Consider the following 13690-nt stretch of genomic DNA (forward strand, 5'->3'; position numbering starts at 1 on the left):
GCTCGTACATTATATCAGGAGCTCTTGGTAAATCGCTAATATTGAGGCTGACATCAATCAATAGGACGGCATCAATACAGCCAACGCTAATCTGTTCTAATACAACTTCTTATGTATTAGTGAGGCCCATTGCATTCTCTTTTTCTCCAAGTTGCATTGACGCGACATACGCAAGAGCAAAGAACATCGGGATATCGTTTTGGCATGACAGCAGCGACGACAACGACAGTGGTGATGTCGTTCATGACATCAAGACACTGGAGCTTTAGCTGCGAACGGAAATCTTGAGTTATAACTTTGAATTGCGCGTAAAATTTGATCCTCTAAAACCATTTGTATCTTGACCTTTTAAAATCATTTGTACTTGACCTTCCACGTTTGGAAGTCTGCTTCGACAACCTAGTTACTTAAAATCGAAGAACAACTGTTAGCTAGTCAAACACGTAACCTTGCTAAGTTTACTTCATCAAGCTGTTTCAGCTCTTTGGTAGACTATGATCCTCTAAAATCATTTGTGAGAAAGTCTACTTCGACAACCTTGTTACCTTTGTTTATCAGACATAGTCTGGCGGTGTTCTGCCAGGGTCATATTTTGTTGTTTTCTACGTGGGAATAAGCATTCCTTCGCAAAATATCGCAACCGTATGCTGCTTGCTTTCATGCAATACAAGAGAGCTCGATTCCCGCTGAGAACAACATTCCCAGGAAGTCGTATGATCAGTATATGTAACCCCGGATGGATGGTTTTTCCTTAAAACCCGACGTAGAACGTCGAATATAATCATAGTGACGACAATTTGTCGAGCATGTAGATATCCCAATATGACGTCACGGTCCATTAAGCATCAATGGTCCCAGCGAAATTTTGTCGAGATAGGACCTTAAACTCCCGTGAGTTTGTAAAGTGAGGGTATTCTATTCGCCTAAGCAATGTAGGTTACAGCTCTGCATTTTTGTCCAGTCGACATGGGAATGGTAGAGAACTTCGAAGAGTCATCCACACGAGAATCGCCCTCCACTGCCTCTCCATAATGCTACAACTTTGAGGAGAATGAGGTTGTCTATCAGTGGAGGACGACTCTTGCGTGGCTTGCTCCCTATATTCTCACGAGATGGTTAGACGTCGACTCTCTCGTGAGTTAAATCAACATCTTTTCTTGTGTATCTAAGAATAGTAAGAAGGAGAACTAGATGTGAAATAGTTCAATAGAATAAACACATTCTACAAATTACTGCTAGACAAAACAACATTGTGTCTTGAAATTTAAGCTAACACAACCAAATTCCTACTTGTTCGGAATTTTACAGCTACACCACAATGGTGAATTACTTGTCATACACAACGTTTCAGATCAAACAGCGATCTGATAAGACTCGTTACGACGACGTCCAATAGCTTTACGAAACCGAAGTGCTTTTTTCGCCAACAAAACATTGCTACGTGTACCTTGTGCATTTAAGTTTGCAGCTAGTGCCACGAGTTGATCAAGTTTGGAACTGTATTCACTTTGATTATCTTCAAACACGATGCCTTGTGCCGTACAAATAAAACTCTCGGATTTCGAACGATGTTTTAATGCTAATACAGGTTCGACCTTGCGATCTACTTGTAATACAAGTGGATCGTGATCATCCAAAGGTTCAGTTGGAACTGGTACTTCAGTATCTTCACTTAACGTTGCGAGATAGCGTTGTTTAAAACTTTGAGGACCCAAACGATGATGCGGTGAGAATATCGCCATCATAGTCTTTCAACTCAACTTGAGACGAACGGAGTAAAATTTCAAATGCTCGCATGATTCATTCCATAGTCTTGTACTTAATGGAAGTTTCCTGCCCGACTCATCCCAGGTTGAAAAGATCTTGTGCGAATTTTGGAAACTTGTTTCTATTGTTACATGATCATCAAGTGCGAACACTTAGTCGCATTCATATCTGAAAGATCTTACAACATGCTTGTTGTACATCACAACGTTCGCAGTTCCGGAACACATTTAGTGATTGCCATTCAATTCAAGTGTTTGGATGAATTTAACGGTGAAAAACTCAAGTCTTCGCTCTTGTCGTTATCTCTAGCGGTAATTGCACCGTTGACATTGATCGAAGAAAATAGAGAAGAAAAGAATCAAATGATTGATAAAATTCATGTCGATTTCAATGTTAAGTTACGACTTGTATCATTCAGTTGGTGAGTATGTTCCACCCTAAAGTTTTTTAAAAAGCACAGACTTCAACTAATGTTAATGTTCTCCGGAGGAGCCGGTTACAGTTCGTTATCGTCGCCAGCCTTTTAGCGATAAGCTTTGATAACGGACGATAACGGACATGGTCACTTTAGTCTACTGCACTACGATTAAGATTAAAGATGGTAGCATTACGACGACCTACAGTGAATTCCAAAGCTTCGAGTACGACGACTGTCAAGTCATTGTCTGCTATATCATTGACGAAGAAAACGGTGCTTGATCTTGTTTTTAGTTGAAAGGAGAACGTTTTGTTACATTCTGGTGTGTAGAGTGCATTAGAATTGGATCTTGAAGAGTTAAAACAGAATTTAGAGGTGTGTTTTATTCAAATATTGAATTGTTGAAAGTATATCATGATATCAATTGTAGCTACAAAGTCAAGAGGTGAATCAACGAGATGAAACATTACAAGAACTTGTGAATAAGGTGAAGATAGAAGGAAAACAAAGTGAGAAACGAGTGAAGCAATTGATTCTTTTTGGTATTAGGTAGATATGTTACATGATGCGTTTACTTCACTCTCTGATGTTGTCACATGTGAAGTTGGTAGGTCAATTACATTCATGAACAATTTAATTCTTAAGTTTGATTCTTTTATTTCGTCTTGAGATTAGAGGAAATGCACAAGAAACTTGCAATTACTTCTTCAAACTTACAAGATCGTGTGAATAAGTTGGAACATTCATTTCAAGCACTGGAAGCTCAAGTCCAAAAGGATGAAAAGTATGATAAAGTTCAAGAAACATTTGATCGTCGCTATCATTATGTCCAAGAATTGTGTTCGAAAATTGATCTCTCACTTCATGAATCTCGAGCAGAGCTAGCATTTGTAAAATCTGCTACTAAAGATCTTATGACTCGTGAACAAGATACTGTTCAAGTTCAAAAATCATTTCAAATAGCACAAGAAGATGTGAGTGTCACCTTGAAACGATTGAAAGAAGAGACGAGTCAATTTCAAGTGGAATTGATTACATTGAAAGATCAAACGACTGGAACTTTATCGTCAATTGCAAGTGATGTTCAAGTCCTTGCTGACGCTTATTCAGTTCTTCGTAGTTCAGTAGCAAAACAGCAATCGAAATCTGTTGGGAATTTTAAAAAATTACAAGAAACTTTAGAACAACAAGGTCGAAATGATCAAGTGAAGCTTACACAACGAATGGACGCACTCTCGGATGCAATTGCGTCTCGCGATCTTCGTACGAAATATGCAATCGATGATCTTGTGAAAAATGATGATAGAAAACAGTGTGCTGTTGATGAATGTCTAACACTTTGTTCACGTGAGATACGAGCAATAAGAAACGAAGTCAAGTACATTCAAAACGATCAACAAGTGAAATTGGACCAAATGACGAAGGAAATGGCAAAACTTGGTCAGCATTACAACGAATGTCATAACTTACGACGTTAACTTCATCTGTAGCAAACAAAGAATGATAGAACTCACCGATTCGTCAAATCTTTGCGCTTTCATCTTGATATCATGTATTTCTTCTTATACTTTTCTTTAAGCACTGCATACTTGTTTGAAATATCCTTTTCATCATTAAAAATCTTAGAAATTTTAAAGCAACAATGTTAGAAAACTTCTTACTTTTTCTGTCTTGATCGTCAATAATTCGTTATTGAGATGATGTAAAGTTTTCATTTGGTGATAATGATACTTTCGATAATGTCGTGCATGATATAATCCACGACTACAACAAATTCTCATCATTTCCAAACCAAAGAGAACGAAAAGTCCATTCGTGAGAATCTTAAAATTCTTTTCAAGTTGTTGTAATTGATCATCACTAGAAAAAGTAAAAAAGTTAATCGAAATATTCGAGTTCAAACTTGAAATTTTATCAAACTTACGAAAGTTTTAATTCATGTTGATGATGTTGTAGGAACTGATCAATCGCAGTACGTTGAGTTAACATGATGAGAGCTAAGAGAAGCTCAGTGAATGCCAGTAGGATAAAAAGATACGACGAATACGAAAGACATGAGGAGCAGCTTTGAGTTGAGAGTCCACACCAACTCATTAAAGTTGAAAAGAGGAGGAATATGCCCAGTGCTAGTATGGGCAGGTAAAGCCATTGTGGTGCAAAATGATTTAATCCTGAGAAGTATGAGATTCGTTATGATATGATATGAAGAAGAGAAAGAAAAGAAGATTCGTACCAAGATAAAGACTGTAGATTGTAAGACTTATACCACAGAATAGATCCACAGTGTTACAGATAAAGAGAACACTGCCAACGCGACATTCGTTACAAGAATTGCTGCACATTATTGAATAGAAGATGAGCTGTTAGAACAAATATTGGAGAAGATATAAATTTTGAAAGGATGCGGAAGATAATAAAGTTATTTTGAGAGTCTTAGCATTGTCAAATACCGAAAAATGGGTGGTATCTCTTTTATAAGACTGATATACTATAAATTTCTATCAAATTTACAGAATACCACCGCACTACCGAAAAACGCATATGAAATATTAAACATACCGGTAGTAACGCCAGTAATTTACTAAGTTAAGAGTCGAACTTATTTCAATTGCCGATGTATCAAGTAGCCACTTACAATGTATTGATTTCTGCGCTTTGTAGTAGAGACTTGCGCAGTGAGTGATATCTGGCTGAACAACTGGCAAAACTTTACATCATAAGTTGTCTTCCTTTTTGAACGTGTGGCTAGTAGCCCGCATTTCCCTGTCTATATCTCGCGCCACTAGCAATCCATACTTCCATTTTTTAAAATTTCGAAAGGTTTATACATTAGTCTTCCAGTCTTTGTATATCCTGGGAATCGAATATAATTGACCGAACTAAACTTATACAGTTGCACCAGTTGTAGCCGTTAAGCTCGCAAAATCACAGTACTTAACCTGTTTCATCCTCCCCCACAAAAATGTGAATCTCACTTATACTAAACGTATTATGTCTCTGAAAACACCGTGCGAAGGAACCGCTTGACAAATAGCCACAGCGCCTAAAGTTCTACTTCTCATTACGATCTTAACCATACCAACTCTCTGAGCGAACCAACGTTCTTGCACCAAAAGCTCGCTTTCGTGCGCCAAATAAATCAATGATCCACCGCCAAAAGCACGATCCTCGCAACTGGCCCGCTTTTAAACTTGCGTTGAGGATGCCAAGGTTCCCTACGATAAGAACGGCCCCTAGATCAACAGATCAGGAAAACAGAGTTTTGGAGCCCAGTCAAGGTGATCTTTCTCAAAAAGCGCACTTAGTTTAGACAAACATGGAGTAGTAACACCACCTTTGACCGATGGCCACCAATGAATCATTCAAGGCTACAGCACCTTTTAGTATGTTGCTAAATATCCTATTTACGGCTTGGATGAACCAAGACTTTTTTAATAAAGGACCGCGCTCACGCACATCTTTCATACGAAAAACTGAATCCCCAAGGAACTGGAACCGAGAGCGCTTAGTTTCTAGGTCCCCAAAGCTGAGTGTAGTTCTATCCATTTCATACTTGTAGATCTGAAGTCCAACTTAGAGGTAGAGGTCAAGATCTCTCAATCAAAACGAGGAGTGCTACGAATATTCGTAGTCGTCGATTGACTCAATTGTCTCGACAAACGCGAGAATAAACGAATCACCATGCCAACTCCTGAATATTTTGGCTGGCGTGCAAGTCCCCGAATCCTGCGCCGGGATCAGCTGATAAGTATCCTGCCGCTAGTGATAGGCGCCTGAATGTTGGAAAAGTAACATTAGAGCCTTCAGCAAGATCGCAGACAACGATGGGGACTACCACGCTACTCATGGGCCGAGTCCTCTGCTAGACGACACTGACGGTTGCGATGTTCACCTTGGATGAGAGAGCGGCTTAATCGAAGCAAGATCAACCCATTTTGTTGCTTCACCAGACGACAACACGCCACCAAGAGGCTCAACTGCCTCGGAAGGCGACGCAGATTCCAAGTCGGAATCGACGACAAATGCTCTTGCGTAGCCAGTCCCGAATTTTCAAATCCATCAATCCACAGCTTTCTTGACAGTAGAAGCTGTTGACAACTTGATGGCATGATCCCAGTCTCTTCTACCAACATGTTCACTACTGAATGTGAAAAATGAAATAGCACATATGGGTGTCAAGAGACGACCAATACGTCACCTGTGATTGGCGACTTCCAAAAATACCGGAAACAGATTTGCAGTCGGGACACCACCGGTAGCAGTATCAACGAGCCACTGACTGTCCGTGACGAAATTCAACGCGACATGAAGCGACCTCTTTCCAACCGGCCTATAAACCACCGCGAGAGTATCAGACGCCAACACTTGGAGTGAAACCTCTGTCTTCGGCATTTCTTATACTAGCAATCATCACAGTATAAATTCCGGGTTGGCACTAACACTTCTTAGTTTGTAAGAGCAACAGAAAACACCTTTAGGCCCCGCTTAAAGTTGAGACTCTCCATCCTTAGGAGGTGCACCAATACACTACTGAGAACCTACAGCCGTCGTTGACGTTGGAGAAAAACGCGGTATTTGTACTTTGACCACAACTTGCTCCACACAAGCCGTCGTACTTTTCTTAAAAAAAACTACTGTCGAATGAAAGTGATGTCTTCAACGAATTTCACCGCAATCACGTCAGCTATCGATTGTATGGTATGATACCGCCTAATATCAAGCTTGCGACGACAAATGTCATATATCGCTTCATGTCCGCTGTGCAAAAAGCTTTTGGCAGGGATCAACGTTTGGATGCGGAGGTCAAGCAACTGCTAAACGAGGTGGGCACCACTCGCACCACTCGCTACGTTCTTATCTCACTGATAACTATCCTGTGCTTTGTTTATAATCAGAATGGCGCGCGTCGGTCCACATTTTGCTTTATCTTTTGGTGATATGTTGATCAGCCTGCGTGCCACGGATGATATCCGCGTGTCAGAGTTAACGCCGCGGTACACTTGCTGCCTCACATGATATTCCTGTCATTCATGTCACCGTCTTCAAGAATCTAACATCGAGAGATCAGAGCCATTGTCTAAAAAGTAGCGGGAGCCAGGGTATTTGAGATCGCGGCGGTTGACTTGACCAGTATTCATCAGCAAGAACCTCTTGATAAAGTCGCTTCCTGGCGCATCTTATCATATCTTGGTAATGTGAGACGATCACAACTATGATACAGATGCCCATCACTCGCCAGTTTCACCGCTTGTACCTTGCCATAGATGCCTAAGTGTTTTTCACTCAGCGCGCGACTGCAAAAATGCGTACGCAGAAAAGTCATTGGAAATGTACACATTTGTGAGGCTTTGAACGCTGTACAACCTTACCACAGTGCTACAGATCAGGATGACTATCACCCAAACACGATGTATGTGCAAATGCAAGCGCTTCGAGAATATCTGTCACCGTTGCTTGCAGCGTCGACTTGCGCAGAAAGAAGACGAGCGTTTTGAACTGATCGAAAAATTGAGCAGCATTTTGTATCCAATACGCGTATCTAGAAGCAAACCAAGGACAAAGTTCAGCTAGGCGCATTGCTTAAGAAAAAATTCGTGGCGTGAGCAGCTCACAAACATGTGGTAAGCACCTTCGCAATCTTCACACTTAACAGAGAGACAAGGCGCCTCTCACAGCAACCAGAGACACTGTATCGGCTCAACACTGTGCTGGTAAACGGGTCTCCACGGTCGAATAGGATAAGACCGAGGGCACCGATAGCACATCCTCTCCGCTGACAGCAGTCCCTACTCCGATGTCAACGTCAGCCCTTACCTGTAAAAAAAACCACGAGACACGAATAGTTAAGTGGCATCGGGAAGACAAATCGCTATGGATACATTGTCGCTTTCTGCATACGGCTGCTACAAGTCCCACAAAGAATGCCTAATAGTGTACTTAATATCGCTCTCGACCTTCTACGCACCGCAATCTGTATTCAAATTTTAGCTCAATTGAGAAGGAAATCGCCTCAAGCCTATCAAGAATTGATCGAAAAGCTCCCAGTTGCAGCACTACTATCTTTTTTGCGACGTTGGAGACCAGACCGGGGCTGCATGGATCGACGCGCTCAGGAGACGTACTATTGACTTTGCAGACTGTAGAAGTCGCTTGCGCTACACCATTCATGGCTGCCGTACGCGATATGTCCGACCAACAGTACAGCGCATCCATACATGTGAAACTAACACACGCCGAAGCCCATCATTACAAGTAGGGGCGCGCCTCAATTTTGACATCTATTTGAAACTAATGATTGCGACTTACTCGATCACGCTCAAAACTTCAGGCATCTCTTCCCCAGTTTCTACCCTCCGACGAACCGAGCAACGGCAATATAGATAGTTCGCGCTTTCAAGGCAAAAGTTTGAGATGCCGATATCGACAATAGCCTCACGTGCACTCAGTTGATGGTGAAGAATTGTATAACTTTGGAGGAGGAGTATACATTTGACCTTTCGAGACGATCTCGCAGGAAGCTTCGGGAGCGGCTTCGCAGCTTTTATGGAAGAAATATATCAGAAGCTTTCTGCTTCAGTGTTGGCAATATATTCAATGCTACTATCGATCAGGTAGCAGAGATGATGTACCAATACCACCGTAGTAAAAAGATTATTTTCGCAGGTAAGACAAGTTTGAAAGACCTTCACACTTCTTAAAACGACCCAAATGTGCACAGTCAAAAGGAAAAGGAAGTGATTAATTGACGATAATGAAGATATCATTTTCCATCATTTTAGTAAGCGACGAGTATTTCGCGCATGACGGTGTCAGCGCCAGCACCACCAAGCCCTTCGTTTTACCTAATGGACCATCGATAACTTAAACCCAAAGAAGTATGAGAAGACTATCAAGGCTGGCAAGTAATTCAGATCTCGCCGCTCAAAAATGTTGAAGAACGATGTTGCGGATTTTTCTAATGATTGGATCGTATATTTATACGGCAGAGTAGTATGTAAGTGTTTTGGACAAGAAAGACAGGAACATAATAATTTTCAGGTTCACCATCAAATCACACAGAATAAATAGTGCAGCGGGGCTGCCGTAGCTAAGCGCTTGAGGAAGCGCATTTTTTACAAGAACCAAGTATGATGTAGCGGATCGCAATCCGCTTACTCCAAGAGTCAATTAGCCTTGGAAAGGCTAATTGACTCTGGTTTGAATCCAAAACTGATTTTTATTTACTTTTTTTATTCTAATTTTAAATGTTTAGATTCTCCTAAATATACTTAATATATAGTAGAATCTAAATACATGCATAACTACTGGCTATCTAGCCCCGTACAGTATTCTCGTTTGGGTGTGGTTACACCATGCATATCTCGTGTGACAAACACCTGTTTATCAGGGTTCTTGTAACCCCGTTACAAAAAGTCCTATGGTTTAGCTTTAAATTGGATATTTACAAAAAAAGTAATGAAATTACTTGAGGTCATCCTGACATAATGGCGTCATGCTCCGAGTGTTTGGCTGGTGCCGGACTCTTAATCTTTAACGGCGTGGATTTCATTGCAGGCGTTGCACTATGTATCTATAGCCTTTATATTGGCACGAATCACTTTGCACCGTTGTGGCTTTATGGTGCGTTGTTATTGATTGGAATGATCTGATGTCTAAGATCTAAGTACGCTGCTTCACAGTTCCTTTATTGGCTATCGGTAGCATTCTCGTCGTCGTATCGATCATGAGCAGCTTTGGTTTAGTCTTTCAAAGCTGCTCCATTTGTATGGCACTATCGTCAGACGTCCTCATGTGGATCTCTCTCGCTGAACTTGGTCTATCTGTCGTCATTTTTACCCAAGGAGGAGCAATTGGTGATTTCTTACGTGAACACAGCGACGAACTTAAACTCAAGTCAGTGAAGTATTTATTTCTGACAGAAGGACGAACAATCTAATTTTATTGCTTTCTTGTTGCGTGTGTACGTGTCAGTGAAGATCAATTGGCACGTTTCGAGCGTCACAAATTCTATCCAGCGTACGCATTGTTAGCTTTATGTTTAATGGAAAGTCTGCGACAACGTTACAGCACGACCTTGCACCATGCACGGCTACGTCGTCAATATCAGTATGAAATGCTGGCCTAAGCTATGGATTTCTTAACAATAGATCAAATACATTAGACAGCATTTGAAGTGAAAGTTTATGGTAAATATTACAATTTCTTTAGAATTTCAGTGATTAAATTGAAGAGTTGCTAGCATCAATCTGGAAAACTCAAAGTACTATGTACATTAATAACTTAATTTCAAAAGAAATCATTTTATACAGGTCAGAGAATTATAGAATTTCTCAAAGATATCGATTTAGCTTGCTAATGGCGCCACGTACTGTTCCCTCCACGCGCATGTGGATGCGATTTCTTGCTCCCTACTACATTTGTAATGGTGTAATGTTGCTAATGTATGTGCCAATTCGCTATCATCATACTAGCGAGGCATTGCTTCAGCGAGAAAACTTTCTAAACTTGACACTGGTAAGAAAATCAACATATTAATCTTGAAAACTATTTTGTTTAAATTGACTTGGTATGACAGGAGCAAGAGATTTTTCTGTTAGCACTAGGCTCGTGGCTGCTAAATTATCGAAAAAAAGCGACAGTGGACGGTGTCATTGCGCTTTTCTATATGTATGGCAAAATTGCTATTTTAGCATCACTTTACTACTTGGACATTACTCTGTTTGGGTGGTATTTGGTCGTCTGCTTAGGTACAACTTGTGGTCGTAGTATCCAAAGAATTTGACTCTTGACTGTTGCTATTTAATTGCAAAGTATTATTTGGAGCAGTGGGATTGCCGCGATACGATGGCGCGTCGAATATTGTCGAGCTCAATCCAGCTACAATGGAAAAATTAATCACAAAAGCTGTTGACTCACCTTCTTGGCTTGTATTCTACTATACGGACTGGAGTGATTCTTGTGTAGAACATGAACCAATGCTTGCTGACCTCTCGCTTAGGTTCTGAATGCTATTGTTATTCATTCGATTTGTCTTGCTTTAAAAACTAAAAGTGATTTTTGTTGTGGAGTAGATACTCTTCGACCTCATTACAATTTGGCCGGGTAGATGTAAACAAATGGCCTGATCTAGCTGTGGAGAATCAAATTAATGTATCTACGTCGTCGTGGCAATTACCGACTTTGATTCTCTTTCAATCGGGGAAAGAAATGATGCGATTACCGCCGATTGACGAGAATGGAAAAATTACGAAAAGTGTTCTTGATCAGGTAAGAGTAATAAGTTTTGTTTTCGAGAAAGAGCAAAGAAATTGCTTATTATCTCTTACAATATTGTTTAGGCGAGTCTTATTGCTGCTTTCAAGCTTCAGGCGCTAAAAGAACGCAAGTGCGTTGAATGGTCACCAAGAACAAGCTAAAAGATGTAATTGATAAAGATTATACAAGTACTCGTCGTATGTGACAATTAGATTACAGTTATGGATGAATATCAAGATTCTAGATGATACGTCATAAAACACCTAATAGCTGTTTCAAGATAACGTTACACATGAAATGCATGTACAAAATCATATGCGATAGACCCAACACTTAAATCATACAGCATGAAATATCTTGTATCTTGACCGAGATATCTCGTACAAGGTAGTCAGGTATAATCAAGATTACAGTGGCTCGTAGATAGTCGAGATTTTGCTCAATTGAATAGCACTTTTGGCTGGAGTGCTGTGATTGGCAATTTAGTGGTGCGAAAATGTAACAAATATTATGATACATTACCAGAACCAACCATTTTTTTTCATGTTTTAAACACAATTCTGCAAAACTCAAGTTGTCACCACCCTGTTAGAACTGTCATGCGCGTGTACGTTTTCGTCGCCATCTTTTTACATGGAGTTGGCTTTTGCTTTGCAGTGAGATTGGGAGAAAGAGCATGTCACGGCTTAGACACGAATGGTCGTGATCCACTTTGCACACCAGCGTACAAGGCTTACACGATCTCTAACAGAGCACTAAGACACAATGTCGCACTTGTGGAGAACATGACTTATGTTGATGGCAAAGAAAAGGAAGCAAGAATGCAAGATTTGGAATTTTTAAAAGACTTGAAAATGTCAGGTATATTTAGTGTTAAGCTGCAGAAGATACAAACGGATTTGAACGGCCCTCTCATAATAAATTCGGCTTTAATTTTCAATCATAACAAATGGCTCGATGTAAACCATCGTTTGTATTCCAAGCTCCATGAGATACTTGCACACAATAGTCCAATCGAGTTCGACAAGATAATAGATAAGTGGTTTGAACTAGCTATCACCCACAAAGAGGTTTATCAAGAACTTGGCATATCTTCTGATGGTTTTGATCAGGCGCTGTTTTCTGCTTTGTATGCGGTATCGGAAGAAATGACTAAAAGCGTACCGGTGTCTCTAATGATGATCCTGTTAGAAAATCTTCGCGTCAAGCCAGAATTTCAATCCCTCGCAGAGAAATTTGAGCGAATCATTCTTTCAGGAGCGGGTTCTAAACCTTTGGTCTTTAAAGCTTGGATCAAAAACCCTAACAGTGTGAAGGATGTTCGTCGGATTCTCTTTGGCACCAAGGAACGCATCGGTTTGGATGATTCAAACTTTTGGGTGTGGTTTGACTATTTACATTTCGTCTGGAATTATTCTGTGACGGTTTCAAAACCGAACTATTTTGAATTTATTGACTTTCTACTTCACAACGGACTGACGGAGAGCGAAGACATGACAAAGGTGCTTGATAACCCAGAATTCTCCCTTCGTTTTCCGCATCATTCAGCTGATTATAAAATCATGCGGAGAGCTTGGTATTCGGTCAAATGTCTGAACGAGGGGAAAGTTCCGGCAGTGGCGCTGAAAGAAATAAACGATTATCAAAAGTCTGCCTCAGACGCTGATGAGCTCATATCGTTACTCATTTATGCCTTTCGATACAGGAAACAGTTTCAATATTTCGATATCGATCTGTATCGTTTTTTGACTTCCAATCGACCATTCGATCAGGTGATGGGACTGCTGAAATCATCTGAAAACCTTCCAGAGTCAATTTCTGAAATGGCATGCAATATGCTGTACTCCATGATTACCGACAAAGCCGTGGTGACGGCTTTGAAAAATGCCCGAACGACCTTTGAACAATACAAACAATACTTTGCCGATCTCAAAGCTGTGTATCCAAAGTCAAAACCTACAAAGGTCGCTACGTCACAATCGCTTGTGATACCTGACGATGACTTTTGGTCGAAGCTCAATAATTATGATTTGATTGCGACGCATTGGAACGCACCCACCGACCAAGGGCACGGTTATATGTGGTGATTAACGGTAAAATCTGAGCTTATTGCTTTGATTGAGAGAACTTAATGTGACCTACTATCTTTGACAGGTGCTGTATAAAGCAAGAGAAGCCTCACGGTAGTGGATTGCAATCTTTGTGTCGGCAACATTTCGCCCACGAGATGAATATAACATGCTTTCTGTT

The 13690-nt window shown here is 40.6% G+C and overlaps 6 protein-coding genes across 6 annotated transcripts; 3 read left to right on the top strand and 3 right to left on the bottom strand.

The window, feature by feature from the left end:
• Nucleotides 1-1352: 1352 nt before the first annotated feature.
• On the bottom strand, nt 1353-1745 carry PHALS_05426 (uncharacterized protein; the record flags this gene model as incomplete). Its single annotated transcript, XM_024722996.1, has 1 exon — nt 1353-1745. One exon carries the CDS (start codon nt 1743-1745, stop codon nt 1353-1355), a length of 393 nt encoding a protein of 130 aa, XP_024574017.1.
• Nucleotides 1746-2365: 620 nt separating this feature from the next.
• On the top strand, nt 2366-3038 carry PHALS_05427 (hypothetical protein L914_00189; the record flags this gene model as incomplete). The annotated part of the gene is made up of 6 exons (XM_024722997.1): nt 2366-2458; nt 2516-2560; nt 2616-2672; nt 2735-2792; nt 2861-2969; nt 3020-3038. The coding sequence occupies 6 exons, from the start codon at nt 2366-2368 to the stop codon at nt 3036-3038; spliced, it is 381 nt and encodes a 126-aa protein (XP_024574018.1).
• Nucleotides 3039-3066: 28 nt separating this feature from the next.
• On the bottom strand, nt 3067-4527 carry PHALS_05428 (Tetraspanin/Peripherin; the record flags this gene model as incomplete). Its single annotated transcript, XM_024722998.1, has 9 exons — nt 3067-3118; nt 3222-3331; nt 3419-3502; nt 3568-3621; nt 3700-3712; nt 3775-3788; nt 3847-4045; nt 4110-4356; nt 4419-4527. The coding sequence occupies 9 exons, from the start codon at nt 4525-4527 to the stop codon at nt 3067-3069; spliced, it is 882 nt and encodes a 293-aa protein (XP_024574019.1).
• Nucleotides 4528-6024: 1497 nt separating this feature from the next.
• PHALS_05429 (uncharacterized protein) lies at nt 6025-7762 on the bottom strand (the record flags this gene model as incomplete). Its single annotated transcript, XM_024722999.1, has 3 exons — nt 6025-6323; nt 7334-7479; nt 7566-7762. 3 exons carry the CDS (start codon nt 7760-7762, stop codon nt 6025-6027), a joined length of 642 nt encoding a protein of 213 aa, XP_024574020.1.
• A 1907-nt stretch (nt 7763-9669) lies between these two features.
• PHALS_05430 (hypothetical protein F444_00213) lies at nt 9670-11698 on the top strand (the record flags this gene model as incomplete). The annotated part of the gene is made up of 9 exons (XM_024723000.1): nt 9670-9805; nt 9865-10078; nt 10157-10201; nt 10657-10699; nt 10761-10932; nt 10997-11183; nt 11257-11452; nt 11524-11570; nt 11653-11698. The coding sequence occupies 9 exons, from the start codon at nt 9670-9672 to the stop codon at nt 11696-11698; spliced, it is 1086 nt and encodes a 361-aa protein (XP_024574021.1).
• Nucleotides 11699-12039: 341 nt separating this feature from the next.
• PHALS_05431 (uncharacterized protein) lies at nt 12040-13605 on the top strand (the record flags this gene model as incomplete). The annotated part of the gene is made up of 3 exons (XM_024723001.1): nt 12040-13448; nt 13508-13533; nt 13595-13605. 3 exons carry the CDS (start codon nt 12040-12042, stop codon nt 13603-13605), a joined length of 1446 nt encoding a protein of 481 aa, XP_024574022.1.
• Nucleotides 13606-13690: the final 85 nt, after the last annotated feature.

Source organism: Plasmopara halstedii, assembly GCF_900000015.1.
Source record: "Plasmopara halstedii genome assembly, contig: Scaffold_289, whole genome shotgun sequence".
Taxonomy (NCBI): Eukaryota; Oomycota; class Peronosporomycetes; order Peronosporales; family Peronosporaceae; genus Plasmopara; species Plasmopara halstedii.